This window comes from Filicampus tigris, chromosome 6, assembly GCF_054856515.1.
Source record: "Filicampus tigris isolate MCC_2025a chromosome 6, RoL_Ftig_1.0, whole genome shotgun sequence".
NCBI lineage: Eukaryota > Metazoa > Chordata > Actinopteri > Syngnathiformes > Syngnathidae > Filicampus > Filicampus tigris.
Window position 1 is genome coordinate 23,126,733 of NC_141222.1, and position 26,721 is coordinate 23,153,453.

At 42.9% G+C, this 26,721-nt stretch overlaps 3 protein-coding genes across 8 annotated transcripts in view; 2 read left to right on the forward strand and 1 right to left on the reverse strand.

Annotated features, from left to right (window-relative positions):
- Window positions 1-11,773, reverse strand: part of fdx2 (ferredoxin 2) — a 49,702-nt gene extending 37,929 nt beyond the window's left edge. For all 6 annotated transcript variants that reach the window (XM_086034381.1, XM_086034382.1, XM_086034384.1 and 3 more), the window contains exon 1: window positions 11,533-11,773. The gene's annotated coding sequence lies outside the window, so the exon portion shown is untranslated. The remainder of the gene's footprint in view (window positions 1-11,532) is intronic.
- Window positions 3,913-8,860, forward strand: s1pr5b (sphingosine-1-phosphate receptor 5b). The gene is made up of 3 exons (XM_086034424.1): window positions 3,913-4,066; window positions 4,161-4,186; window positions 5,253-8,860. The coding sequence occupies exon 3, from the start codon at window positions 5,455-5,457 to the stop codon at window positions 6,685-6,687; it is 1,233 nt and encodes a 410-aa protein (XP_085890550.1). The 5' UTR covers window positions 3,913-4,066; window positions 4,161-4,186; window positions 5,253-5,454; the 3' UTR covers window positions 6,688-8,860.
- A 600-nt stretch (window positions 11,774-12,373) lies between the features above and the next one.
- On the forward strand, window positions 12,374-26,412 carry keap1b (kelch-like ECH-associated protein 1b). Its single transcript, XM_086033546.1, has 7 exons — window positions 12,374-12,454; window positions 17,717-18,760; window positions 20,503-20,748; window positions 21,701-22,377; window positions 22,903-23,108; window positions 23,181-23,357; window positions 23,684-26,412. The coding sequence occupies exons 2-7, from the start codon at window positions 18,455-18,457 to the stop codon at window positions 23,896-23,898; spliced, it is 1,827 nt and encodes a 608-aa protein (XP_085889672.1). The 5' UTR covers window positions 12,374-12,454; window positions 17,717-18,454; the 3' UTR covers window positions 23,899-26,412.
- Window positions 26,413-26,721: the final 309 nt, after the last annotated feature.

Here is a 26,721-nt window from a genome sequence, read left to right on the forward strand (position 1 = left end):
ATACCTTCTCCTGACATCCGCTCCTCACCAAACACTCGTACGAATATCACAAAAATGTTTAAACCCAGAGTGGAAGGCTTGGAACACACGAGCTACAACATCAGTGCCTTGGCGGAATCACGTATGCATGGCGGTTGTGGTTTGGAGTCAAAATATACACTCTTAGCTCTATAAACGGTTCCTGTTGGAGCTACGGCCGGTCCGTCAAGGTCAACATTATTTCCACACCCAGGATTAGCTTGTTCGATGTCAGAGCCGTGTGAGCGAGTGAACGTGTGTGTGTGTGGCCAAAAATAAGAATCCCAGCGCCATTGTTGATGTATAAAACGTAGAGCAGGAAAGGACATAAACATGAGATTTGATGAAGAGAGGAAAAAAAAAAAAAAAAAAAAAAAAAATCAACTGCAGGCCTTCCAATCCTGTACTGTTGGACTCTCGTTCTTAAGGTAGTGCTATGTGCATTTCACAACAGGTGCCAGCAGGCATACGCAAAAAAAAAATGTTTTTTTGCATCACAGCTCCATTTGCTGTATCTTCTGAGTCTTACCCCACTCGGCCCCAATGTAAACAGACTGTATTACTGTGATGCTAACGTTAATTCATTCCGAAACGGTATACACTAAAAATCATGACATGTTAGGCAATACCGTTACCCTCCAATGTGGTAGGTGGCAGCAATGCATTGACAACTGTTACACGCATTAAGCTTTCTTCAATCCGAAATAAAAAAAATTTAAAAAACGGTTTCTGTTTGGATTTTGCTTAATTCATCGCAAGAAAACCTCCTTAGCACATGCAAAAAGATGCGGATGATGCAATGAAAAAGGACATGTGTTTCCTGTCCAGGTTTAGATGTGTTCTATCCGTCTCTTGGACTACTCCTTCTGGTGCGTCAGATGGACTTTTCTATGTATTTGAGGCTTTGAAGTGAGGCCTCTGCCTCCCCCCCCCCGACAGGATATTACTCTCTAATGACCTCCTGACAGGCGTCCTCCTCCTTTGCACGATGGCATGCAGACATCGAAGAGTGTTGGGAGACATTTAACATTAGAAAAACATAGACTGGAACTGGAGGAAGTTCTGCCCAGAAAGCTCAAGTCCTTCACTGGCCTTTGATGCACCAGCATGCCAATACAGATTGTAAAATTTGGAACCCCGCCAACATTTTGAGAGGAAAAATCTGACACAAAAAATATTCTAAAAGGTGTTCCAAAAGAAGGGACAGCCTTGAGAAGGGGTGTTAAGAAAAGGTAAGAGGAATAGACACTGGAAAGTAAGAGAAATAAGTATTAACAAAACCGCAAAATTTTCCATAATTGATCACGATTAATCGTATTTTTCAACTACAATGTTTTACGAAGCTTGTAACCGTCATTTACTTGAGTAAAATCTTGGAATTAATGTGGAAAAATAAAAAAAAGTATCCAGTATTTCGATTCAAAGACTGTTCTAATAGCTGGCTTTGATCCTTGAATATGATTCTTTTCCTGTAAAATACAACAGTTGAACGATACACCAAAGACGTACAACGAATATGGTATGTGAATTTGTGTCAAGCGACTTTTTTAAAGTAAAACTACGTAAAAGTCCGATCTTTGTGACAGTGACCCCTCCTCTAAGTTTGGCTGCACAGTGAGCAAAGGTCCCGTGCTACAAGAAGTACATAAAACGGAGTTAACTGAATTAATTTTTTTAGTGCGTTATAAAATTTTAATTAATCTCCGTAGTTAATGCCGCAGACCGGTTCGCCTATGTGCATATGACAGACGGACACCCATTCGAGTGCGGGTGGTTCTTTGTCGAAGTTACTATTTTTTTCGGCCGGACTAAAAGGCCGATAGACGGAGGAAGGGTACCCCGGCTATAGGCAGTAGGCAATAAACGGACCGCAAATTTTTTGTAAAACGCCCAGCTATACTGTAAATGTATATTCCCATAGATCTTAACAAGCGTGTAGTTGTCGAGGCTAGCTGTCCAAATACTTTTGCCTGGACCCGCTGCGTACCGCAAACTTGATCCGCTGCGGAAGCCTGCTGGCTTTCCCATTAGTTTTATTTCAAGCAAAGTCATAGAAGTCGTTCCAGTATGTGTTACAATAAAAAGAGCCGAAGCCTGCCGACTTTTTCATGAGTTGTCTGTAGGCTGAGTGACTGTTCAGCCTTTTGATTCACTGACTTAAGTATGTCAACAGACCCACTCGTTGACACTATCGGGCGCTTAAAAGGCCGGCCCTTGACCCCGTCAGAACGCGGATGAAAAACACACGTGAGAGTATAATTAGATGTGAAGTAATGACGGATGATAAAAAGGCACAAATACTGGAAAACGTATTGCTGTCATTCACAGTCTGAGAGGTAATCCTTAAATGTACATACGGGTTTATTGGCATGAATCTTCTGTTTGATTAGTTCGGCTCTATGGCACATTTAGGAGGAGCAGCCGGATAAAGGGCAGGATTTCCAACCGTCAAAACACAGAGGGTGGGAAAGCCGAGCAGCTTTTAAATACACAAGTAACGGCGCTCGGAACAAAATGCTGGATTTCATGTATTTGCGTGTTCTCAAAATATGTAAAGCGCCTCACAACAAAGAATCGATTTGAAACGAATCAAAGTTTCATTCGGTCGTGTCTTCATACACGTTCCGCAGGCCCTGCACGGGACAATCCACAACCGAGTACAGCGAACGTGTCAAGGCATGATGACATCCAACCATGAGGCGCTGGCATTCGGGCTGCTTTCAAGACCGCAAGGACCGTGGGAGTCCCGTTCACGTCCCGCTTTCTGGATGTGTCAGGAGGACTTTTTACAATAGTTAATCGTGGCAGGAATACATTTAACTTGGACAGCCGTCAACTCAATTGCTCTCTGTCCACGTTTGCTTTGGAATTGCTTCCAAGCAATTTCTTTTTCAAAACCGGTTCTGCCAGCAAAATAGCGGCAAACGATAGAGTACGGAGAAAAGAAAATATAAAAAGAAAATACAGCTGTGCACCACAGTTGCGCGACTAGCGGTTAGCACTTTTGCCTCGCGGTTCTGAGTTTCAGGGTTTGAACGTTGACTCCGAGGCCTGTGCTTGCATCAATTGGCGTTTCTAAATTGTCCACAGTTGTGAATGCTTGTTTGCTCATACGTGCCCTCTAATTGACTGCTGACCAGTCCAGGGTCCCTGCCTTTTACCCAAATTCAACTGGTTTCCAGCTCACCCATGATCCTAATGAGGACGAACTCTACAGAGATGGATGACTTGATGGAAAACACAGTTGCGTAATCGCTCCCCTAACACTTCACAATGTTGTGCTGTTTATGTGCGCATTGGAGGTTTGATGCTATCCCTTGTTATGTCACCTGCGTGCGGTAACACCATCAGAACTTTGACACGCAAATTGAACCGTTGCGTCTGAGGGATCAGATCAGAAATGTTGTCTGTCAATAGTTACCTACGCGAATGAAGTGTTGTGTTTTTAGAACGCTTGCTTCGTGGGGGGCTGGGGCAAAGAAGAAGCTTTTTTTTTTTTCTGTATGAATCTAGCTAAATGTGGGGATCAACTGGCATTTTTTGATTCAATTTATGCATACAAGACCAAGCCCACCTTTCAAAAACCAAAAAGCAAAAGCAAAACGCTTTCTACTTTATCTTTTCGTTGCTTACTGAGCTGAAGTCTCCTGGGATTTGTTTGTTTGATGTCTGGGTGATTTCCAAATCTATGACCTTTAAGGCGTTTATGTGTAGCCATGATTATATACATTTATGATAGTTTGGCGTTGGAAAATGTCATTCCAATCCTAACTTCTCCCTTTGTTGAAATAGTTTTAAGAGGGTTTGCTGGGGTTTATCTGTTCTTTAGAGAACGAGGGGGCGGGGGAGTGGGAGGGAGTGAGAGAGAGTGAGAGAGAGTGAGAGAGAGAGAGCGAGAGCGAGAATTAAGTTAGGCTGGACCAGTCCCTTTAGCTTTTGCATGTTTGAACTGAAGCACACTGCAAACTTTTCAGCTTGACTCAGTCGATGGATGCTCATGTTTGGATTCTACACTTCTGAAAAGCATCTTAAGGCAACCGTTTTCAAGGTATTGATTCTTTTCGGTTATTTTTCTCATGTAATGTCTTAAAGTACATGTAGTTAACTGTAATTTTACTTTTTTTAATGCGTTGTGTGTGCAGGACAGTAATCTCACATCGACAGTTTGGTAAGTACTTATTTAGCCCTGTAGACCGCTCAAGACTTAAACAGTATAAGAAACTACTGGAATTTTCCTGAATTGCCCAAAAATGTATGCAGGATTTTTTTTTTTTTTTTTACAGATTGTTGTTATCAGCAAAAAGGCTGATACAGTAAAGTACATAAATCCATGACTAAGTAATTTAATCATTTGATTTAAATGGATTATTTGTTCGTATTTACGGTTTATGAATTTGTCAATAACTTCCAATAGCATCCAGATTAAATAAATTAAATGTGTGAACTATCCCCAGACAGTAAATGTTAACATACGACATGAAGGCAAAAAAAACCCCACAAAGGAGCAAGAGGAATGCAGATCTAATTACCTCTGATTGACTTTAATTTCACTGCTTCTAACAATTTAAGCACAAATGCGCGACAAATTCATGATAATAGTTTGCGTATGTGCTTCGGCACTGATGGTTAAAGCACATTTACAATGTGCATTACTTCAAACACACCTCATCTATACAATAAAAGTTGGATGTGGATGGTGCGGCGAATGCAGCTGCATTCCTTCAAATTGGGTGCACGTGTTTGTCTGAGACGATGCAAAGTGGCGTGACTGACATGCTCTTAAAGTGACACTGAGACGTGAGACTAAACATTTGTTTGACATCAATACGACCAAAGGTTGACATTTTAATAATAATAACCGTTTAAGGCAGCGTTTCCCACACTTATCTGAGCCAAGGCACATTCATTTAGAACACACCCACCACCAAACAAAAAAAAAAAGTCTCCAAAAAATTGATATACAGCTTAATTATGTACCTTCTAACATCAAGTGGATGGGTATTTAATCGTTCAGGCTGTTACTAATATTGAACAAACATACATTATTTGTAATAAAAAAATATTAAAATATATTTTTCTGACAGTTTTATGCTTTACTGTATGCCAAAGAAAGACTGTCTTATAACATGACAACAGCATGTTTTCCATAAATTGTTTGGTATTATAATGTATTGTTTTCATAATTTGTGTATTTTATTTGAACAAATTCAGCATTTCTCCTTTTCCCCCTGCAGTGACCTGGGCAGAACAGAGCTCAATAGCCTCCTCTTGTGGTAAAACAGAAAACATCTTGGATTTAAAAAAAAAAAAAAAAGAGAGATGAATATCATTTCATCCCCCTGTGTGTTCAAGGGCGATTTTCCATAACGCCGGCCAAAATCATGTCAACTGAAATGACTTTATAGCCGCTCGGCTCAAGCAAAAGCGCCATAAACTATGGAGGCTTCAAGTCCTGCCCACGCTGGGTCTTCCCCAACTGCGTCCACCGTGCAGCCATCCTCCACTACCCTCTCCACTTACGACTATCTTCAGTTCTTTTGGCATTACCAGGACAAGTCTGTCATCGTGGAACATTACAACTACACGGGCAAGCTGCAGGGAGACCGCTACCGCGACGGCCTCCGACCGGAGGGCATCGCCTTCCTGGTGGTGTGTCTGCTCATCGTGCTGGAGAACGCCGTGGTTCTCCTGGCTATCTGGAGGAACAAGAAGTTCCACTTGCCCATGTATTACCTCCTGGGAAACTTGACTCTATCGGATCTCCTGGCCGGGATTACCTACATGGCCAACATCATCATGTCCGGGCCCAAGACTCTGCAGTTGACGCCGTTGCTGTGGTTCCTCAGGGAGGGAGGAGTTTTCATCACTCTGGCCGCTTCCGTCATCAGCCTGCTGGCCATTGCCATCGAACGCCACGTCACCATGGTGACCATGAGGCCGTACCACGGGGCGAAGAGGGGGCGGATGTTGGCGCTGATTTGCGCCAGTTGGGCCCTGGCGACCTTTTTGGGCGTCCTCCCAATCCTGGGATGGAACTGCATCCACAGACTGAGCCAGTGCTCCACCGTGCTTCCTCTTTATGCCAAGAGCTACATCCTATGCTGCGTGTCAGTCTTTAGTGCAGTTCTCCTCGCCATCGTGGTGCTGTACGCCAGGGTCTTCCGCATCGTCCGCAGCAATACGCAACGCCAGCGATTAGGCTTGTCAAGCAGCATGAGAAAGGGCTTGGCCAGAAAGTCCCAAAAGTACATCGCCCTCCTCAAGACGGTCACCATCGTGTTGGGTGTCTTCATCGCTTGTTGGCTGCCCCTCTTTCTCCTCCTCCTCCTGGATTTCTTCTGCCCGACACGCAGCTGCCGCCTCCTCTTCAAGGCCGACTACTTCCTGGGAGTCGCCATAGTCAACTCGCTCCTCAACCCCATCATCTACACCCTGACCAGCAAGGACATGAGGAGAGCCATTCTGAGGCTGCTCTGTCGGCCGTGTCTCATGACCAGGGACGGCCAGGTGAAGAAGATTGGCATGCCCTTCCTGGAGTGTAGCTTCAGCAAGACAGAGGTGCCCTCCCAGAAGTTGGAGGCGGGGTTGGAGACAACAATCTCCTCTGGGAACGTCGTCACCAACCCGTCTCCCATCAAGACCCTCTATCCGAAACTCTTCAAGCCTTAAAGACTCGTCGGCTCGGCTCGCACTTAACAGAAGACATGTAGCGCATTTTTGGGGGCGGGCGAATATCCCTTTTCCACTGCATGGTACCTGCTCTGCTCACCACAGGCAAAAGCAGATGTATGAGGTACTGTTTTAGTACCTGGCGTGTGCCAACCAAACCATCGTGGGCTTTTATTGGTCCTTGCTTACCAGTTAGCGTGAACTATGGAGATTAATTTAAATTTCATAACGCATTTAAAAAAAAAAATTAACTCAGTTAACTCAGTTTTATTTTCTTCCTGTGGCAGCTTCCCTCTACTCAATTTGCAGTCAAACTGTCACAAAGACGGACCTTTACGTAGTTTTAATTTAAAAGGTTGCTCGATGGCTCATTGGAGAAATCCAAAATAATTTGCGCACTTTGCAAAGCCAAATTGAAATACCATATTAGTTGCACATCTTTGGTGGTGTGTGGCAGGTGTATTTTACCGGAAAAGAATCGTATTCAAGGATCAAAGAACGCTATTGGAACAGTCTTTGAATCAAAATGTACTTTTTTCCATATTAATTCCAAGATTTTACTCAAGTAAATATCGGTTCCAAGCTTTGTAAAAAAAATATATGATTAATCGCGATTAATTTTGCGTCCTTGCTAACCAGTGCCTTAGTCTCCTCTTTGATGAAAACGAGGAGACCAGCCACAAGCCAAAAAGTAAATACAGGAAAAGCTTTGCTGTTGTTCGTTAGGATGTCGTGTTCTCACTCATTTCGTCAATCGTTTTTTGGACGGACAACCATTATGATACGGAAAACTGAACACCGGGCAGCATGTTGTCCTCGTGGTTGGTTAAAAGTTGTGAAAAGTTGTGAAGTTTCCAATTCGAATCTCGACTCTGGCCTGCAGCTTTCCTTCACTTTGTTCCTCCCACATTCCAAAAAATAGGTACATAAGGTCAACTGAAGATTCTAAATTGACCGAAGGTGTGAATATGAGTGTATATTCTTATTTGTCTATATGTGGCCTGTGTTAGGCTGGCAACCAGTCCAGGGTGTACAACACCTCTCTCGCCCAAAGTCAGCCGGGATAGTCTCCAGCTCACTCGCAACCCGAATGAGGAATCGGCGCAACAGAAAATAGATGCTTGTGGTTTGTAAAACCGAACACCCCAACCCGCAGCGAGTAGAGCTGAGTTGGGACTGTGTAGTGGAAAAGGATGACTATAAACTAGAACCAGAAAAAAAGATGCACAGTGGGTGAAAAATGGAAGAATCCAAAACACAAAGCTAGGGAATATAAACTATTCCTGTTGAAGATCATCATAATCATTTCTGGATCACTTGTAGACAACCGTGACACGTACTTACACGGTGAGACAACAAGGCCGCTCAAATGTGAACAAGGCAACTCTTGTCAGCTAAATTGCACTGAGATATCAGAGAAAATGGAGAAAATGGCTTGCTCCTGTGGTTTGGATCCAAGCCTGGAAGAAAACTTTGATGAAAACAGTGACTAACTAATGTAAATGTCACATTCAAATGTCTTTGAATGGTTTTCTTCAACCCCCTTGGTGTGGTTTCTCATTAAATCAGCACAGATACACTCAATGTTGTACTTCTGTAAACACACGGAATTCGCTGGATCGAAGGCCCTAGATGTGACGTATAGTGTACTTAAATCGACTGTATGCTTTACTGTGTTGGTAATCCAAGAGGAAAATGCACAGGAACGAGAAACATACCATTGACCACAGAAAGCTTCATTGCATTGTGTGGGAGAGCGATGCAGAAAGACGGTTTTGAAATGACGGTCATCGTGTGTCTGGTGGAAAATGCGTTGGGTTTTGTGTTAAATGTCAGACCGGCTGAAAAGCTCAACCACACAAGCACAATGTTGTATTTGGATACACTGACAGACGCAACACATCGTTTCTATTATCTCATGTTTGGCATTACACTTTTGTACAAATGTTTTTTTTGTCCTCTGCCAGGACCTTCATTGACAAAAGATTCAGTGTTTTTTTTTTGTACTGTCTTCATCTTGTGAAAGTTTTTCTTTGAAAACATGTGGTAACTGTTGTATAGTAAATTATATACGTTTTTTTTTTTTTAACTGTGCCTGCTATTGATTTTCTTTTTTTTTTTTTTTTTTTTTTTTAAATAAAGGACTTAAATGTTTCTGGAGCAGGGTTTATTTTGACTTTGTCTTAAATTGTGCATGAGGCCTTTTTGGAAACCGACAAGTAGCACGACAGGAAGTGAGCCCCCTCGTCTCACATGTGGTAAGGGCATTGAACTATATCATACATAGACCATTTACGCAGCCACATAACACACATTTTATTACAAGGGTGAGCATACCGAAACAGTTCCTTTCTCCCGTTCATCTGCCAACCCGTGAGGTTAACTGCCTTTCACCACACTGAAACAAAGTGACATCATAGTTTTTCCCCCGTCCTCATTCACATTTATTCATTGTCCTGTTTCAAAACTTGTTGCAAATCATATGAACAATCTCAAATTCCTTAGCAAAAATTAGTGCAATTCCGACAATATTAGTTTTTCAATTTGCACATGTACAACTTACAGATACATATGTACCTTTTATTTAAAAAAAAAAAACATGTTAAGTTTTACACTTTGAAAAAAAAAGTGTAAAAGTGTTTTGTATCCTTTAGTGAAGACTTTAAAGCGGACGTCAACCCGAACATATTTTTTTAAGAATATGTTTTATGCAGGCCCACTAGTTAGTTAGAAACACGGCATTCTGATTAATATTGCGTTTGTGGAACATGAGTTAATCCACCCGTTATTAGCCATCTCAGGGGGGGCGGCCATTTTATCACTTCTGTTGACTGCAAATGACATCATACACCCCAGGGCTCAGATAACGACCAATCATAGCTCGGCTTCAGAAAAAAAGGTGAGCTGTGATTGGTTGTTTTCAGTTGACAGAAGTGACAAAATGGCTGCCCCCTGAGATTGCTCAAAACGGGTGGATTTTGCTGCTTAACTCATATTCCACAAACGCAATATTAATCACCATGCCTTGCCTCAACTAGTGGGCCTGCATAGAACATATTCTGGAAGAAAAAAAAGTTTGAGTTGACTTCCGCTTTAATAAATGAGCCCACCTTGGTTTGGGGGTTCCTTTGATTGTACGTATTTTCACATGTTGTTCCAGATGCTGGACGTATCCACTAATGAGCCATCTTATAACAGACCCCCCTCTTCTTTTCTTTATAATAAATTCATGCAAAAAACTAAACTGACAGATGTCACAAAACCACATTTACAAAAGACTTAGCAGCCCTCTGGAGCAATTATTCAGCAACATGACTTATGAAGAAACACCAATTCTCTCAGAGCAGCCTTTGAATATGTCTGCAAGGACCCATTTAGGCAACTGAGATCAATTGAGTGGAACGAAAGACAGACTTGGGCAATCAACTGAGTGAGGAATTTAAAGTAAAGGCCTGTTCAAGACTTGTCAGGTCATATTATTGCTTTACTTCGATTCAAATTAAATTTTGTAAGTCATGTGTTTAAATCAGCAGTGAGCCTGCCAATGAGGCTAATGTAATGTTTTGTAAAGCTAACACCATAAAATAAAAGATTTGCAGGATAAAATGACAAGCTCAATCAGTTCATGTCACAGGCCTAACGTGTGTGACGTGATTGAAACCATCTTGAGTCGCCCTGCATGAATCTCCAGTGTTGCTTTTTCTTGCCACCTTGTGGTTGTAAATAGAATAGCCAGTTGTGCATACTTCAACCTTTCGGGGGCATTTATGCTGAATGACCAACAAATGACTATCAAAGTAAAACAATCTTTGTTTATTTATATTTATTATGTATCATCTTTATTGCTCAAAAACATTTTTACTATATTCAACTGCTGATGCGTAAATGCTATGATGCTCTCTCTCTCACTCTCAACCTCACTCTCTCACTCTCACCCTCACTCACTCTCTTCAACCATCTTTTGACGGCTAAAACCATTTTAAGCATACTTTCGTTACTTTTTATGCCGCAACCTGGGTTTAATTAGACCCATAGCAACGCGTTTAACAACGAAAATGAAAATGTTCGGCAATCTCCAGTAATCTTCGGCGAGTGACGTTATTAGAAGAGCTCGAGTTGCCACTCACCCATTGTACTGCATTGTTTACTGTCACGTTTGCTGCTCTTTGCCATTCTTATCGCGTTTTTCGGCGAAATGCCTCGGCGCAGTGTGGCGATGCATTGTTCACATTCAGGCCAACAGTTGTTTCAGTGGCCAAAAGATTAGAGCAGGGCACGTAAATGGAGCAGTTTGTGTTAAGGTTCAACTGGCTTCCACATTAACCGCCTCCCCATTCCAGCTGTGGCCATTCGGGCAATGCCAGTCCAGTAATTTGTTTTTCCTGTTTGAAGATTCATCACAACGAGCAACATCGAAACTGTTCAACGGCACACCTGTTCAATTCTGCAATAAACACTTGAAACAAAACGTCTTGTTTACTGCTCCCGAATGGTTGCAAGAAATTGTAAACATAGTAAAAAATATATATAAATATAAAAGGTAGAGAGCGGTATTTCAACCCGTTACACAAATCAATTATGCGAATCGAGCGTGCACTTGATTCGCTATGGCGACCCCGGAGGGGAAAAGCCGAAAGGATAACAACACAAGTGGGTTAAAAAGCGGGGGAAAGGCAGCAGCCCACCGGAGGGAGTCAATGCTTTATGCATCAGCTGGCATGACTTTGTTAATGATGTGGAATCAACAAGTAACAAATAGGTAATCTCATCGTGCGTAATTTACAGCACTCACGGTATCGAATTTCAAACAATGCTAGGCTAATAATCGTAGCCTATTTAGCTTACCATTTTGTCAGTGGGTCTCACAACTCTCGTGACCACTCCATGTCCGGTCGTTTGGGCACAACATTTTCATCATCCTGAGCATCTGGCTCGTACACGTACGGTCCAACATGCATTATGCCAAGTTGCCAACAACCTCATATTTCTCTTCAAACACCTGGATCCCCTCAGATGAGTTCGAAATATCGCTTTCTGAGTGGCTTTGTACACTTTCCCCATTGAGCGCTGCCATCGTCGTTCATCTAATGACGTCGCTTTCCGGTTTCGATCCCGTCAGCCTCTCACTTCGGAAAAACGGTGTTTTGTCAAATATACGAAATAGAATTTTTTTTTTATGCCTTATTTTTTGTATAATGTGTATTTGCTTTGATTTCATTTGGCATTTTATGACATTACTTCACATTTGGTCTTCAGTGAATAATGACATTTGTAGAAATGAAGATTGAAATGTACAAAATTGTGGCATATGAGGTGTCCACCAAGGTTTTCTTTTTAATGGTATTTTAAAATGTGCTTGTTAGCTGTAAATTTCAACACCATTATGAATAAAAAATAAATACAATATATCACAATTTAACCTAATGTTATGGGTCGATTTGGTCGAGGCTGTCATGTTGAACAGTCGCCTCGCTCGTGAGTTTGACTGAGCTGGCAGTCGTCCAGTACAGTACTGTACTTTCACTCTTACACAATCCTTTCTCAATAAAAGCTCTCATTGATTTGAGCCCATCGACCGCCGTTACGTGTCAACTGAGGCCACGTCGGGACACTCTTATTGTGAAGGGCAGGGGAGGCCCTCGTACTATGCTTAGTCATGGTGAGTTACCGCTTCCCCCACCCGCCCCACACCACCTCCCCCACCGCACTCTTCCTCCCCCTTCTTATGTGGCGCACAGTTTATCATGGAGGAACTCGGCTACGCGACGTGAGTATCTTTTCTGACAGATTGAAGCTCAAGTTTGACTTTAATGTGGATGTGAACGAAAGCGATTTGCTTTTTATACCATCGGAACACGGCTAGTTGGATCGGATTTCGTGTGTTTGTTTTCGAAGCGGTTCAATGCCGCTAGCTACCGTCTGTTGTTATTATCAGAAGGTAGCTCGTTCACTTTGATTCAAATGAACAGCAACCTTACTTGTGTTGGTCAGGGACAAGTTGGAGGCATTCGTAGCGCCACATAAAGGCTTCAACGAATTTAACTTCATTTCGATGCATCTTTATTTTCAGCGCTTTGCCGCTGGTGTCCACGAGCCAAATGCAGCGTGTGAACGCGGATGTGGATGGGTGGCTGAATTAAAAAGAAAACAAAGCAGAAGAATCTATGAATGGTGTGTGTTGAGCACGCAAGAGTCCCATTTTGTTTAAATTCATTATGTAAGATCTGCATTGACTTGTGGGTCATGTTTTGGTACATTCAGTTCCACTGTGAAGAGTTCAGGATGAGTCACCGAGTAACTCGCTGCCAACATGCCAGTGATCAAACGTACTCCGGTTTAGTGGCTTGTCCTCGTTTGACCATTTGCAGTCAGCGTTTCTTACACTAACCATTGCACGGCTGTGTACTGTATTTATCAGAGGAACCCTGGAGAAGCTTTTGTATAAGCTGGTCTGAGGGACAGAAAGTGGGAGTCACAAACGGGCTTGAACTTGTGGAGTACAACAAAGGTCCTTGAAATACTCCGAATCTCGTCCAGGGGTGTAAAATCAGTTTTCATCACTGGCCACTTTGTATTTACGGTTTACCGCAGAGGGACGGTCACATTATGACTGAGAAAATCATATAAATGTATTGTCACGTTGTCTTTTTTTTTTTTTTTTACATATACCTGTACAATCAATACTTTGCCCCCGCATTTAATTCTTATTTTAAAGATATCTAACAGGAAATTGACTGAACAAGGAATTAATGGAAAATAGTGACAACCAATTATCTTGGTCAATTATCTAAGAATTTTTCTAACATCTATGTTAAAAAATAAGAAAACAATAATAAAGATTTTCTGCCAAAATTAAAAGAGCAAATCAATTTAGCAAGACACATTAGTAGACACACTTTAATTGCTTTAGTCGGCCGTAACAAATGATGTGGCGGGCTGGATCTGGCCCCCAGGCCTTGTGTTTGACATCTGTGCTTTACTGCAAAATCCTTTACACACTGCGTTTAGCAGAGCACAGTGCGCCATTTATTGTGTGTGCTGCCGTGGCGTGATAGCAAAACCCCCAAGGTACGTGTTTGCTGCGTTTGAAAAATGCTCAATTCGGACAGCAGTGCGCTGTGACGACAAGCGGCGCGCGTCTCATATGAGAGGTGGTTGCGGAGTGATATCAGTGTGACATCAGCAAGAGATTTTGGCAGGGATGTACAGTAAATGACATGGATTTAGCATTTTCAACAATAGAACTGTTGAAATACAACATAAGCACACATGCTTACAAGGAGGGCTTTCCTTTATAACTACAAAAGCCACAAGGCTACTACTGCCTTTTCTGTAGCTTAGCAACCAGTGCCCAATGTGGACACGCTTGCGCCGGCCCGCTGTTATCCTTGTGCCATCCTGGGACCTATCCTGCTGTAAACACCACAAAAACCAAGTGCATCATAAAAAGGGCCGACGACAGTGATTGCTAACCACTTTGGGAAATGAATCACATTTGACTTCATTTTATGTGAAAAATATAATGTATCTTTGTTCGTCTATCTATGGCAGCGACATAGTGACGCGCAGAAAAATGAAGCGCTCTTTCACTTAGATGGCAATAAATGGGAAACTGCTCAAAAGTTGAACGCAATCTGCTTCCACATGTTGATCGTCCTTTGATATGCTTGAATTCCCCATTACAAATGGAAAATGATGTGTTACAGAGGCAAACTGCCACCATTGTAAAACCTTTGTTACCCCGACAGACTCTGTTTGAAGGAACACTTTAGCATTGTTAGTTAATTTACTGTCGCGCGGGTGCAAGAAGGCCTGAACTCCTCGTTTTTAGATGACTCGTGACGCAAGGTGTAGCATTGAAGCAGGTGGCGAGGTGATGAATGCTTTGGATGTGGTCATAAAAATGCAGATATAGATTATCGCTTGTCCTGGGGAGGTGATACTTTCACTATCAGACACAAAATGCAGCTCATTTACCTCAGCCAGGGGGAGAAAAACGTCTTGCCACGTGACAAATTGCAGACTTGACGAGTATGAAAATTGCATTGTACTGCATTGCGATGCTGATTCGTATGCAAATAATTGTTCAGCCCTACAAAAAGTCACATTTTCACACTCAAAACCTATGCTCAAATCTTCAAGCTCGTTTATAAATTGATCTCCTGTGTTAGAATACCACTCACACGCAGTGTTTGTATCTGCCTTTGAATAATCTGTTTTGGATCTCAGTGAGTCATTGAGGCAAATGAGCCAATTTGATCACACGTTAAGAAACAAACCGTAACAATAGGGGAAAAAAGTAGTTGCACCACACGAAACTGTATTCAATTTTTGCATGACGCATCCAAATGTTTGCTTCTGAGTTTTCCCTGAACATTGAATACATTTTCCGTGTGTTGAGCTCATTGTGAATCACAGACTAAGTGTTAGCCGGAACCAGGAACATGTATGAAAACACAAAAATTCAACGTGCCAAGTCGAAACTGTATAGTTGGGGAGTTAATGAAACTGGTTGTGGGTATTTTCAGGCTGAAGTGAGCGGTAAGCAAAGCAGTTCAGCGCACTAGTAGCAAGTTTCATTCATATCACTGTGCATTAAGACGGTATTTTGACCTGAACATTTTCGCCATTGGTCAAGCACAGGAGCAGTGAACAGCTTGAGGTGCCTTCAGGTGTAAATGCAGCAGCCGGGAGTATCATACTAGAGACAGTTTGGCTTCTTTAGCCTTCTTGCGGGGTACCTCGGTGACAGTTGCTACAAGTAGTTCCCCCAATGTGAAGTTTGAACACATTCGGAGCCTCATGCTTCGCCAACTGAGCTCTGCGGCCAACTGGCCCGTTAGGTGTGGGATTTTAAACACATGCTTAAAGGCCTAGATTGGCCAACAGTGACAGACGCTTCCCCCCTGTGGCGTCCGGCCGGCTGTCGGCACGTCACGCTGGCAAAACACACCGCAACGACAGACAGCGACGCTGACCATTAAAGTACCTTCTGCGCATGCATAAGATGTAATACCCTTCCGTACCAATCGGAGGCGGTAGTCACCATTTCCTCATGGTTAGAAAAATCCAACCGGAAAGCTGTTGGCCGGGGGCGGATTATAAAAACGTAAACGATGCATTCAGCTATATTCTTCGGTCACGATGAACTCCCGCGTGAAGTAAAACATCACGTTCTTGAGACGGTATCGTGAAATACTTACATTGTCAACCCTCGCTCTTGTACTCGTAAGAAGATTAAGGCAGCGGAGGCGTGCTGACTGTTTTTCCGCATTTGTCACTTCCCGTTGGTGCTCCGCGCGCTGATTTGCTAGCTAACAGCCAATCAGAGTGACCAAATGTCACGACTGGCGACGCCGATGCAACATACGTAAACGCCCCCCCAAGACGCTTACAGACGACTTACGACACTACGACGGTGGCTACTACACCAAACAGACGGCGCATTCAGACGCCGCGACGCTTCACGATCTCCGACGTCGGTTTTGTCTATCAGGGCCTTTAGAGGCTGGGATCGGAGTTAACTTTACCTTTAATCACAGGGTTGGGGCAGAACAGGATTAAAAAGTTCACGGGAGCGGGAGAGTCCATGAGGAAGATGGAGTGGGAGTCACTTTTAACTTTAACTTTTAGCTCCCGGGCTTGGGAGGCATTTTCACTTGAACAGGACTTGACAGGATTGGTTTTTTTTTTGTTTTTTGTTTTGTTTTTTTACAATGGGACAGGATAGTACAAGATTTTTTGTGAAAATTCACACCTGTGTCACCCTCCACTCCATATAAAGATCAGAGGACTTCTTCATTGGGTCTGTCAGGCAAACTCCATTCACCTTTTACCATTGTTCCAAATTTCATCTTGTGCTGCGCTCCTGCTGTGTACCGAATCTTGGCTGGTTGAAGGTCTGCTGTGAACAAAAAAAAAAAAAGTTCACCCTCATTCATTTAACCCACTGCAGTGCTCAGTGGTAAGCATATAAAGTCATATTTGTACTCTAGTCCAAATTTTTTGCTTGCATTTTAATTTATTTTCATTGTTTCACACAAGGAACAATAAAAGACTGAGTCATGCTGAGTGTGCCTTCATTTCAGTCACACCCAATGTTTAACATCCAAAGTATGCATGCATTGCATGGCATCTTAAACTGTTTTTAAAAATGTATAGTTCAGCTACAACACAAGGCTGTGTTTACACATATATTTTAGTACTCTTGCTCGGGAGCCCCAAAAAGTGCATGCATTTTTGTTTTCTCAAATTTCATCCTGGTTTGCACAGTTTAGTCAAAATAAATACGGATCAAGTCCCAACACGATTGGATATTGTTTGTAATGTCTGCAGTTCAAGATGATAATGCCGTCTGCTGAGTTACTCACGCTCATTATTTATGTGCTAATGTTTTTACCAGCTGAGATTTCGCAAAGCGCCTCTAAAAGTTTTTATTGTACATACATGGACTTCTGATGACTTTATTGGGGTTATATATTTGTGATTTGTTATACATTTTAATGCCGGTTAAGTGCGTTTATCCCGTGTAGTGTTCACACTCGGACTGTTGCCAGAGTTTGCCTGCAAGTGGGCCGAGGGCGGTCGCTAGATTGCATTAACTTTGCTCTACATAAAATCTTTCAGCGTTCCGACCTGGCACCATGTCATTTATCAGTTTCATTTATGTGTGTAATTTTTGTCCTCGTTCCTGAAGAAGAGTGTTAAAAACCTGTTTTGCTTGGTCAGGGTGCATAGTGGTTTTTTTCCATTCCCGTCTCATATGCGTCACTTTCCACTCGAACTAACGTGTCTCGTCTATGTACCACATGCGAGGAGGGAGTTTATACTCTGCGCTGCGATGACTTCAAGCGGCACGATAAGGAAGTGTCGATCGCATGAATCTGCACTCGGAATAACTTGCTCTGTGTCATGTAATACAGGCAACATATGAGCGTGTTTATTAGCATTTGGTAGGCACACACAGATGTAGTTTGACACCGTATGAGGTGTATTGAGTATCTGATGTCACTTTCTCCTCTCTTTCCAGGTGTTAGTTGAGCCGACTGCTTCACGGTGCCAACAAACTGCTGCGCTGGAAGGATTCAAAAACAAAAGCTACCAAATAGCTTCTCCCTGACTTCCAATTTGGTTATTATCCCGACAACACTTTTTGGGACACAAAACTCTCAATGTTTTTTTTAATCTTCTGCTTCTGTGAAGAGAAACAGTAAGCCCCCCCCCCCCCCAATCTCTCCAGATTACCCCCCCCCCTCTTATTACCGTTTTTCAGCGTGCTGAAAACTTTGCAACAAACCGGTTAAATGGGCTGTCAAGAACAACAAGACCTTCATTTTACAAGTATTGGACTACATTGTCTTTACCCATCAGAGTTAAAAAACTTGTTTGCAAAGATGTTTTGATGGCCCAAATAGCTAAAAGCGTTTCCTGTTGAAGCTGTTGAATTTTTCTGTTATTTTTCTGCCGTATTTTTTTTTTTTTTTTCTCGCTGGTCAATGGAGTTCACAAGTTCGATTCCCGGTATTTTGGAACGGCGTCAAGTAGCAGTCCAAGCAACTATGAGCTCTCAAGTAACTCCGCAATGAGTCACAAAGCTCGACACAGGTACTGAACTCAACAAAGGAGTCATTGTATCTGCATTAATTTGACTCAAAAGTCAACCAAACAACAGGATCCACCCAATTTCACCCACACTTGCCCCGTGGTGCCATGATACCGCCAAACGTTTCTTGCGCGAGAGACTGAGGAGGAGGAGACAAGGAAGGAAATGTCAGAGTGCCTGACAGAATGCAAAGCGCTGGTGACTCCGTCCACGCGCAACGGCCACCGCGTCTTGAGCTACACGCTGGAGAGCCACACGGCCGCCGCCTTCGCCATCATGAACGAGCTGCGTCTGGAGCGCCAGCTCTGCGACGTGACTCTGCGCGTGCGCTACCGGGACCTGGAGGCCGTGGACTTCGTGGCTCACAAGGTGGTGCTGGCGTCGTCGTCGCCCGTCTTCAGGGCCATGTTCACCAACGGCCTGAAGGAGTGCGGCATGGAGCTGGTGCCCATCGAGGGCATCCACCCCAAGGTGAGACAGCTCGCCCACAATTCACATCATGTTTGATTTGACTCCAGATGTGTTGAATGATGAGGTCATGGTAGTTGCTAGGGATGTAACGATGCATCGAAAATCGATTTAAACGGCTTGAAATATGAATCGATGTAAAAAAAACAAAAAAAAAATGATGTGGAAATTTGGGATTTGAAATTTTAGATTTTTTTTTCACAAAAGGATTTGTAATAATAACAGTCAAATCTATTTATTTTCATGTTTAGTTTTGGCACAAACAAAACACTGATGAGACAAAAATGTAGTTAAACAGTCAAAATTATTAGTTCAAATTTTAAGATATTTTTTTTCGAAAGTTATAAGAAGTTGCTGTTTGTAACGAGGACAAAATGCAGATATTGAAATAAGAATTTAAAAAAATCTGTTATAAAATGAGTCATTTTCTTAAAAAATTAAGAGGAAGTCAACCAAAACATTTTTTTCAGGAATATGTTCGATGCCGGCCCACTCGTTGAAACAAGGCAATATGATTAATATGAAATGAGTTAAGCAGCAAAATCCACCTGTTTTTAGCCATCTCAGGGCAGCCATTTTGTCACTTCTGTCGTCTGAAAATGACATCACAGACAGATAACGACCAATCCTGGCTCCAAATCAGAAAACAGGTGAGCCGTGATTTTTTTATTGCTTAACTCATATGACTTACGCTTTAAATAGAATTGAAGTGAAAATTTAAAATCGAATCGGGGCTTGAATGAATCGTTACATCCCCAATAGATGCAATTTTTTTGAAAATGGATGACCGTTTTCATATGAAAACCTATTTTTATGAACCGGCCTAGAAGCAAATGAAAATGTATTAATGTATTAAAAATATTCCTCGCCATGAGCTACGCTTCAACGAGCGTTATCACACAGCTATTATTAATATCGAACCCTGAATGTATATTATACATTGCACTGATGCATCCAGGCACTATCCTTTCCGCAGTATAGAGTTTTGGTTGACAACGGCGTTTCAAACCCACATTTTTGAGAAAGTGCCGTCATTTATCCCGAATCTATCCTCATGCAGTAGTGAAGTAAAAATGCTGTAAATATTTGGCTAAAAACCCTTCGACACTATAATGATGAAAATCAAATGGAAAAACAGCAAGTGCAGTGAAAACGAGTGCGCCTTCCGTTGCTGCACGACCACGTATTCTTATGCCGTGCATGACCTCAAAATGTCATGTCAAGATCGTCATCAACCCAAGAACAGTTTTGTTTGTTTATAGTCTGGTTGACTATACAGTGTTTAACTGCAACACTTAATATTGTTTATAAGGGTGAATCGTTAATCGACTTGCCATCAGCAAGCCTTCGTCTCCGCTGCTTTGCACAGTGGTTAACTTCTTTTTGCACTTGTGTGACAGCTAACCGTGTTAAAAATGTTACTGCAAACGGCGCCTGTACACTTTTATGATGGCGACACTGCGGTGACAAACTGCGGAAAAGCACACACATTGTGTAACAAGGGTTAATCATTGAGATGTTCAGTCTCACGAGATTTGCCATTACGGATTGAAATCCACATTTTTGTTTGACTTAGCTTTTTCAGAACATTTCGGTTGACCTCCAAACTGTATGATTTGATACGCGCGGCTAACCAAGTTATTAGCAAAAACAAAAAACCAAAACAAAAAAACACAAACTTGACTTACTTAGTCATGATTACCTTTTAACAACGCACGTCATTTTCTGTCCTTCTGGTTATACAGGTGATGAACCGACTGATCGAGTTTGCCTACACAGCCAGTATCTCGGTTGGAGAGAAGTGCGTGATCCACGTGATGAACGGCGCCGTCATGTACCAGATAGATAGCGTCGTCAAGGCCTGCTGCGACTTCCTGGTCCACCAACTCGACCCCAGCAACGCCATCGGCATCGCCAGTTTCGCTGAGCAAATCGGCTGCACGGAGCTCCACCAGAAGGCTCGGGAGTACATCTACATGAACTTCAGCCAGGTGCTCTCATCAGACAGATATTTGTGCAATGGCACCTTGATTTGCCAGTTTGATTCGGTCCATTACTAAGATCGTAAATAGATTTAATTGCATGCCAAACTCATGGTCCTCATTTAATTTAAATGCCAGTTTTAATGCTTTTCAACACACCTAAAATACACGACATTTTTTTTTCTTGTGTTTTTAACTCATTCACATTTTCAGACCTTCTTTTACCCAAACGTTTGAAAAAAATATAAAAACGTTCCTGGGATTGAATGGCTGGAATGTGAAAAGACAAGTAAATCCGTCAATGGCAGTGAATGAGTTGGTAAAGAAAATTAGCACTGTTTGCGTTTTGTATTTGTCTTTCACCGTTTGTCCCGTTCAAATAACGGCTGAAAGTAGATCGGCAACTTTTGTTCTCCTTGCCAACCTGCAAGGGAATTACAGTAACTTCGTTTTTTTGGTTTTTTTTTTCCTAATTTCATTCGAGGGGCAGCGTACCTGAAGCCAAGTTTGGCCTGCCACACACAGCAAAAACGATTCGTAATTCCAAAGAACCACAAATTGGCCCACTTGTCTTAACAGAAATGTTATCACCTTCTAAATTAAACAATGAATTCAAAATCCTTGCCTACAGTTAAATAGTGTTCAAAGTAGGGCTGAACATTCATTTAGATTTTTTTTCTCTTCAATATTATGATTTATAGGTTAGGCTTATGCTAAAATAAGGCAGTAAATTAAGACTTGCAGTCTTTTAAGCATGAACATCCATTGCTCTGCCTATCCTACTAGGGTCGAGCGTTGAATTTATGCGGAAATTATAGAAATAAAGTACACATGTCCCCCGCCGTCCCAAATTGCAACCTTTCAAAATTGCATTGCAATTTATATACATACCGATGTTGGTTTGAATTAGATTAATTGTTTAACCCTTGTTCAAAGTTGGTTACATCATCCTCTGTTCCAGGTGGCGACACAGGAGGAGTTTTTTAACTTGTCCCACTGCCAGCTGGTGAACCTCATCAGCCGCGACGAGCTCAACGTGCGCTGCGAGTCTGAAGTCTTCCGAGCGTGCGAGGCCTGGGTGCGCTACGACCGCGAGAACCGTCGGCCGTACGTCCAGGCCTTACTCCACGCTGTCCGCTGCCATTCCCTCACCCCCAACTTCCTGAAGGCGCAGCTCCAGTGTCTCGACTGGGCCCCCCAGTGTAAAGACTACCTTGCACAAATCTTCCAGGACCTCACCCTGCACAAGCCCACCAAAGTCAATTCTTGCCGAACCCCCAAGGTGCCGCAGCTCATCTACGCCGCCGGGGGCTACTTCCAGCAATCCCTCAGCTACCTGGAGGCATATAATCCCGGCGCGGGGTCCTGGCTCAGGCTAGCGGACCTGCAGGTGCCTCGGAGTGGCCTGGCAGCTTGTGTCATCAGTGGGCTTTTCTACGCCGTGGGGGGGAGAAACAACGCCCCCGATGGCAACATGGACTCTAATTCGCTGGACTGCTACAACCCCATGAACAACTGCTGGTTGCCATGCGCACCCATGAGCGTGCCCAGAAACCGAATAGGAGTGGGAGTCATCGACTGCATGATATATGCGGTGGGCGGATCGCATGGGTGCATTCACCACAACAGTGTGGAAAGGTAAGTGAACGGTGCTCATACTGCATGTCGCTCAACATAACATTGTTAATGCACGCAGAAACTGTGTGACATGGCCTAATACAAGGCTCAAAATGAAGCAGTTTGGCGTTGCAATTGGCGAGTCAAAAGTTGAATTTTGCGCCTCGTCAAAACACATTGAAAAGGAAAACTGAGAACTACAGATTTTTAACTCATTCGCTGCCATTGCCGATTTTATGTCTTTTCACAGTCCAGCTGTTCAATCCCAGAAATTTATTTATATTTTCCTCCAAATTTTTTCAAACGTTTGGGTAAAAGAGGGTCTGAAAATGTCTAGCAGTGAATGAGTTAAAGTGGAAGTATGATTCGTGAATTCATATCACAGTAATTCAATGATTGTGAAATAATTTTATTTAAGAGTTACCCAAGGTAGGTCGCTGACTTTTTCTCCCGCGGCTGTTACCAGCGGCCAGCCGCAGCAATAACACGGCTGATGGAGAACGATAACGCCTAAGATGATTAGCGTGTGTCGCTTCCCCTCTGTAGGTATGATCCAGAAAGGGACCAGTGGCAACTGGTTGCCCCCATGTTGACTCGGCGTATCGGGGTGGGCGTGGCCGTCATCAACAGGCTACTGTACGCCGTGGGCGGCTTTGACGGGGCCAGCCGGCTGAGCTCGTGCGAGTGCTACAACCCGGAGAGAGATGAGTGGAAGACCATGGCCTCAATGAACACCATGCGCTCTGGAGCCGGTGAGTACCGAACACGAGGTCAGGGTCCCTTCGAGAAAGACTGTAATCGACCGGCGTTTATACTCCTCGCAGGTGTTTGCGCTCTGGGCAATCACATCTTTGTGATGGGCGGGTATGATGGCACGAACCAACTGAACACAGTGGAGCGCTACAATGTGGAAACGGACACGTGGAGCTTTGCCGCCTCCATGCGGCACCGGCGCAGTGCTCTGGGAGTCACTGCTTTACACGGACGCGTCTATGTTCTGGGTGAGGAGCACCGCAGGCGCAGAAGTGACTGCATTGTTCGTACGAAATATACTTAAACTGTGTGAAGGAGGGCCTCGTTATCTTGGCAGTGAGGTCACTCGCAATTTGTAATCCGAAAACGCGCTATTGTCTCATTAGTAAGTCACACGGTCTAATCACGGACCTATTTTAGCACGGTTGCAAAGTTGCAATTACAGTGAATATTTGGGTGGACGACGGTTCGAGGCCATCACTATAAAACAATCTGATGGAAAAACTGAGCTTGTCTCCCTTCTTAAGCGAGCTAAATAATAATCGATGATTGAAATCGTTGTCCGTGTTGACAGGGGGTTACGACGGCAGCACGTTCCTTGACAGCGTGGAGTGTTACGACCCCGAGAAGGACACTTGGGCGGAGGTGACGCACATGACGTCGGGGCGTAGCGGCGTTGGCGTGGCCGTCACCATGGAGCCCTGCCAGAAGGACCCGCCTCCGTTTCCCACACCCGAGCGGGAGCGGGACGAAGCCTCACAACACAATCGGCAACACAGCACACTGTAATCCCCCCCCACACCCCTCACCACACATCGATTCTGGAGCTAACACCAAATCAGTATTATAACTTGAAAAGGTCTGAAGTCCACTGCCAGCGGCAGTATAATCAATGGCGACCTTCTTTGGAACCTGACTTGTGTTCTGCCAAACCCAGCAAGACGTCTGTCTGTCAGTCTTCGCGCTCACTTGCGGCGTTCGAGGTTCTCCAGCGAAAACCTCATCTCCCAGATTGGACTGAAAAGGGCTGCACGCGTGCACTGGTCCATCAGGGGCTCTTTTGTTTCTAGATAAAGGGGCTGTGGGAGGGGGGGGGGGGAACCGGTGTAAAATTGTCAATTGAGAGGGGGAAATATTCTTTGTCATCTCATCCAATTCAAAGTCACTTTTGTTTGTCACTGTGGGCGTGTTTAAGTGCCAACGCCATGCTTGTGTTTGTTGACTTTCATCAGTGTACTGAGGGGCAAGATAAAAAGGTTCCCATGACAACGGCCCTCACTCTAGATGACTTTCTCATCCTGACGCAGCAAATACAAACTCGGCACTAACATTATCGTGGGGGAAAATGCAAGGTTAAAATGTAGTCACATTTGGAATTGAGGCAGAGTATCTAAAGCGGGAGTGGGAACCTTTGTCCTATTGGGGGGGGGGGACCATTTCAGTTTTTATCCCAAGTCCTCAGAAGGCCACGAACAGTGTATTTTAAACATTTGATTGGACAAATGTTTATTTTTTTATGTATTACAAAAATGTGAGGGTTACATTTTTTTTTTTTTTCCTGTTCCTCAAAAATTTTGATGGCCCAAGCACAGAGGTGTGCTTTGTGCTTCTTAAACTGGGGTCCCCGGACCTCCGGGAGTCTGTGGGTAACAGCTTGTTGGTCCACAAAATAATAATAATAATAGATAATGTCATTTAAAAAAAGTACATAACTTCATATGGGGACCAGGGCGCCAAAACAAATCCAAAACATTTATCCTCCCTACCTTAAAGACCCTGCGAAGTGAATTCTAGAAAGTGTTTCCGAACACACGTTGGAAAGTAATTTCTGAAAACTCTGTAGTACTGAATTATGGACTTACAGCGTTAAAGTTTGTCACCATTTCAGTTTTACTTGTTTGGCGTGGCTAAAAGGGTGCCAAGTGACGCGCTTTGGCGTCTGGCATAAGTTGCCCCACCTCAACTATAACAAAAACTCGAGCGCCTTCTTTGTATCCGCTGCAACCACAGCAATTGCAAGGTAATTAATTCTTACTACTAGGCCCATTTCTACTATTACATAATGCAGTTACATAACTATTTATGCCTACACCCCAAAAATGCATGTTCCTTGGATGCAGAGCAATTCGGTGGCGTTATTTCAATCCCCAAGCGAGGGGGTGACGCCGCGGACAAGCCCATCGCCCGGCCGCTGGCTGAGAGGAGTTTGTGTCAATATTACGAGACTTAATTTATTTTCACTTTACAGGGACTTTAACTTGGGGACAGTTAAAAGCTCTGCTATGGTTGTGATGTACCATCGCATAAATCTGACATCCCCACATGAAGAATTTTCTTTTGTTTTATTTGTTTTTTAGAGCAAAAAGCATCTAATTACAAGAATTAAATCCTTTTTTTTTTTCAAGGACAAGGGATATTGTTTCAATGATACAGTCCCATTTATTTAGATAATAAAGTTGGCTTTTCCAGTATGAAATGATTAATATTATGAGAATATGATATATTTTTTTAAAATGCAGTTCCCTGGTTAAACTTTGATTTTTTAATGTCGTAATGGAAAATGGCGTCTGACTTCATCCGCACAAAACATTTGCACCATTCCACATTATTGTAATCATTGTGAGAACGTGCAGTAAACGGCAAAGAATTTGGGGGTTGAAGGTCTAAATCCCCCAGATGACATTTTCATGCAAGATGAGCCCCAACATGTTGAACAGGTAAAACCTGGTCTTCGATGAAAGTGCCAATTAAGGATTGTGACTCAAGAGGAAATTTAATACTGTAGCTTTTTAAACATCTTCTGGAGTTTGTTTTTGATCGAAAAACACCTATTTCTCACTGGAAAATTTACTTTTTTTCTCTCCTCTTCTTACACCAGACCTAAAAATAAAAAAGTGACCATGTCCACCAAAGGGCAAATGGGGGGGAATTTGTAACAGCCGTTTAAGCTACAAAGGTTTCTACATTGTTTTGTACATTGATATTCAAATAATTCTTGTACAGAATTGAAGAGCTCACCTTTTTATTTATTAGTTAATTTGCTTTTCATGTTCCTCTGAACTGAACACTATTGAAGCAGGCTGGTGTCGTGTCCTTTTGTTTGAGCAACGAGCATGTGTTGTAGTTTTGAGTTGAAATGCCTGTTGATTGGGGGAAATGTGTTTTTAAAGAATTCAGTTCACTTTGAAAGGGATTTTGTTGTTCATCTATAGCTGGGTTGGAAATTAGAGTATTTAAAATCTGCTTTGTACATTTTTCCAACAGAAACCTCTACAATAGTTGTATAGTAAAATGTTTATTGTATTGTGTGGTGTTATGCTGTTATTGTGTATGGAACTTGAATTTATTGCGACTGCACATGTCACAAGTACAGAGCAACGAAATTCATTTAACAGTTTCAACTCGTCAAAGAAAAAAATTACACCAGCAGGGGGAGACAAAATGTACTGTACTGTATTTATGTACAAGCATACAGCATGGTACGTACTCATTAGGTCTTGGTTGTGTAGTTGCGAGTTTTCGTAGTTACAAATGGTGCAATCTTTTTAAACTACTACGTTGAGAGTATTGTATAAGTATCCATTTCGCCATCCAGGATTGTTTCGAGACCTG

Excerpts from the sequence above, each read along its gene's own strand:
- keap1b (XM_086033546.1), top strand. The coding sequence starts at position 18,455 with ATGTCAGAGTGCCTGACAGAATGCAAAGCGCTGGTGACTCCGTCCACG. Across the intron at positions 22,378-22,902 it reads CACCACAACAGTGTGGAAAG|GTATGATCCAGAAAGGGACC; the intron begins GTAAGTGAACGG and ends TCCCCTCTGTAG. Across the intron at positions 23,109-23,180 it reads CACCATGCGCTCTGGAGCCG|GTGTTTGCGCTCTGGGCAAT; the intron begins GTGAGTACCGAA and ends TACTCCTCGCAG.
- s1pr5b (XM_086034424.1), top strand. The coding sequence starts at position 5,455 with ATGGAGGCTTCAAGTCCTGCCCACGCTGGGTCTTCCCCAACTGCGTCC.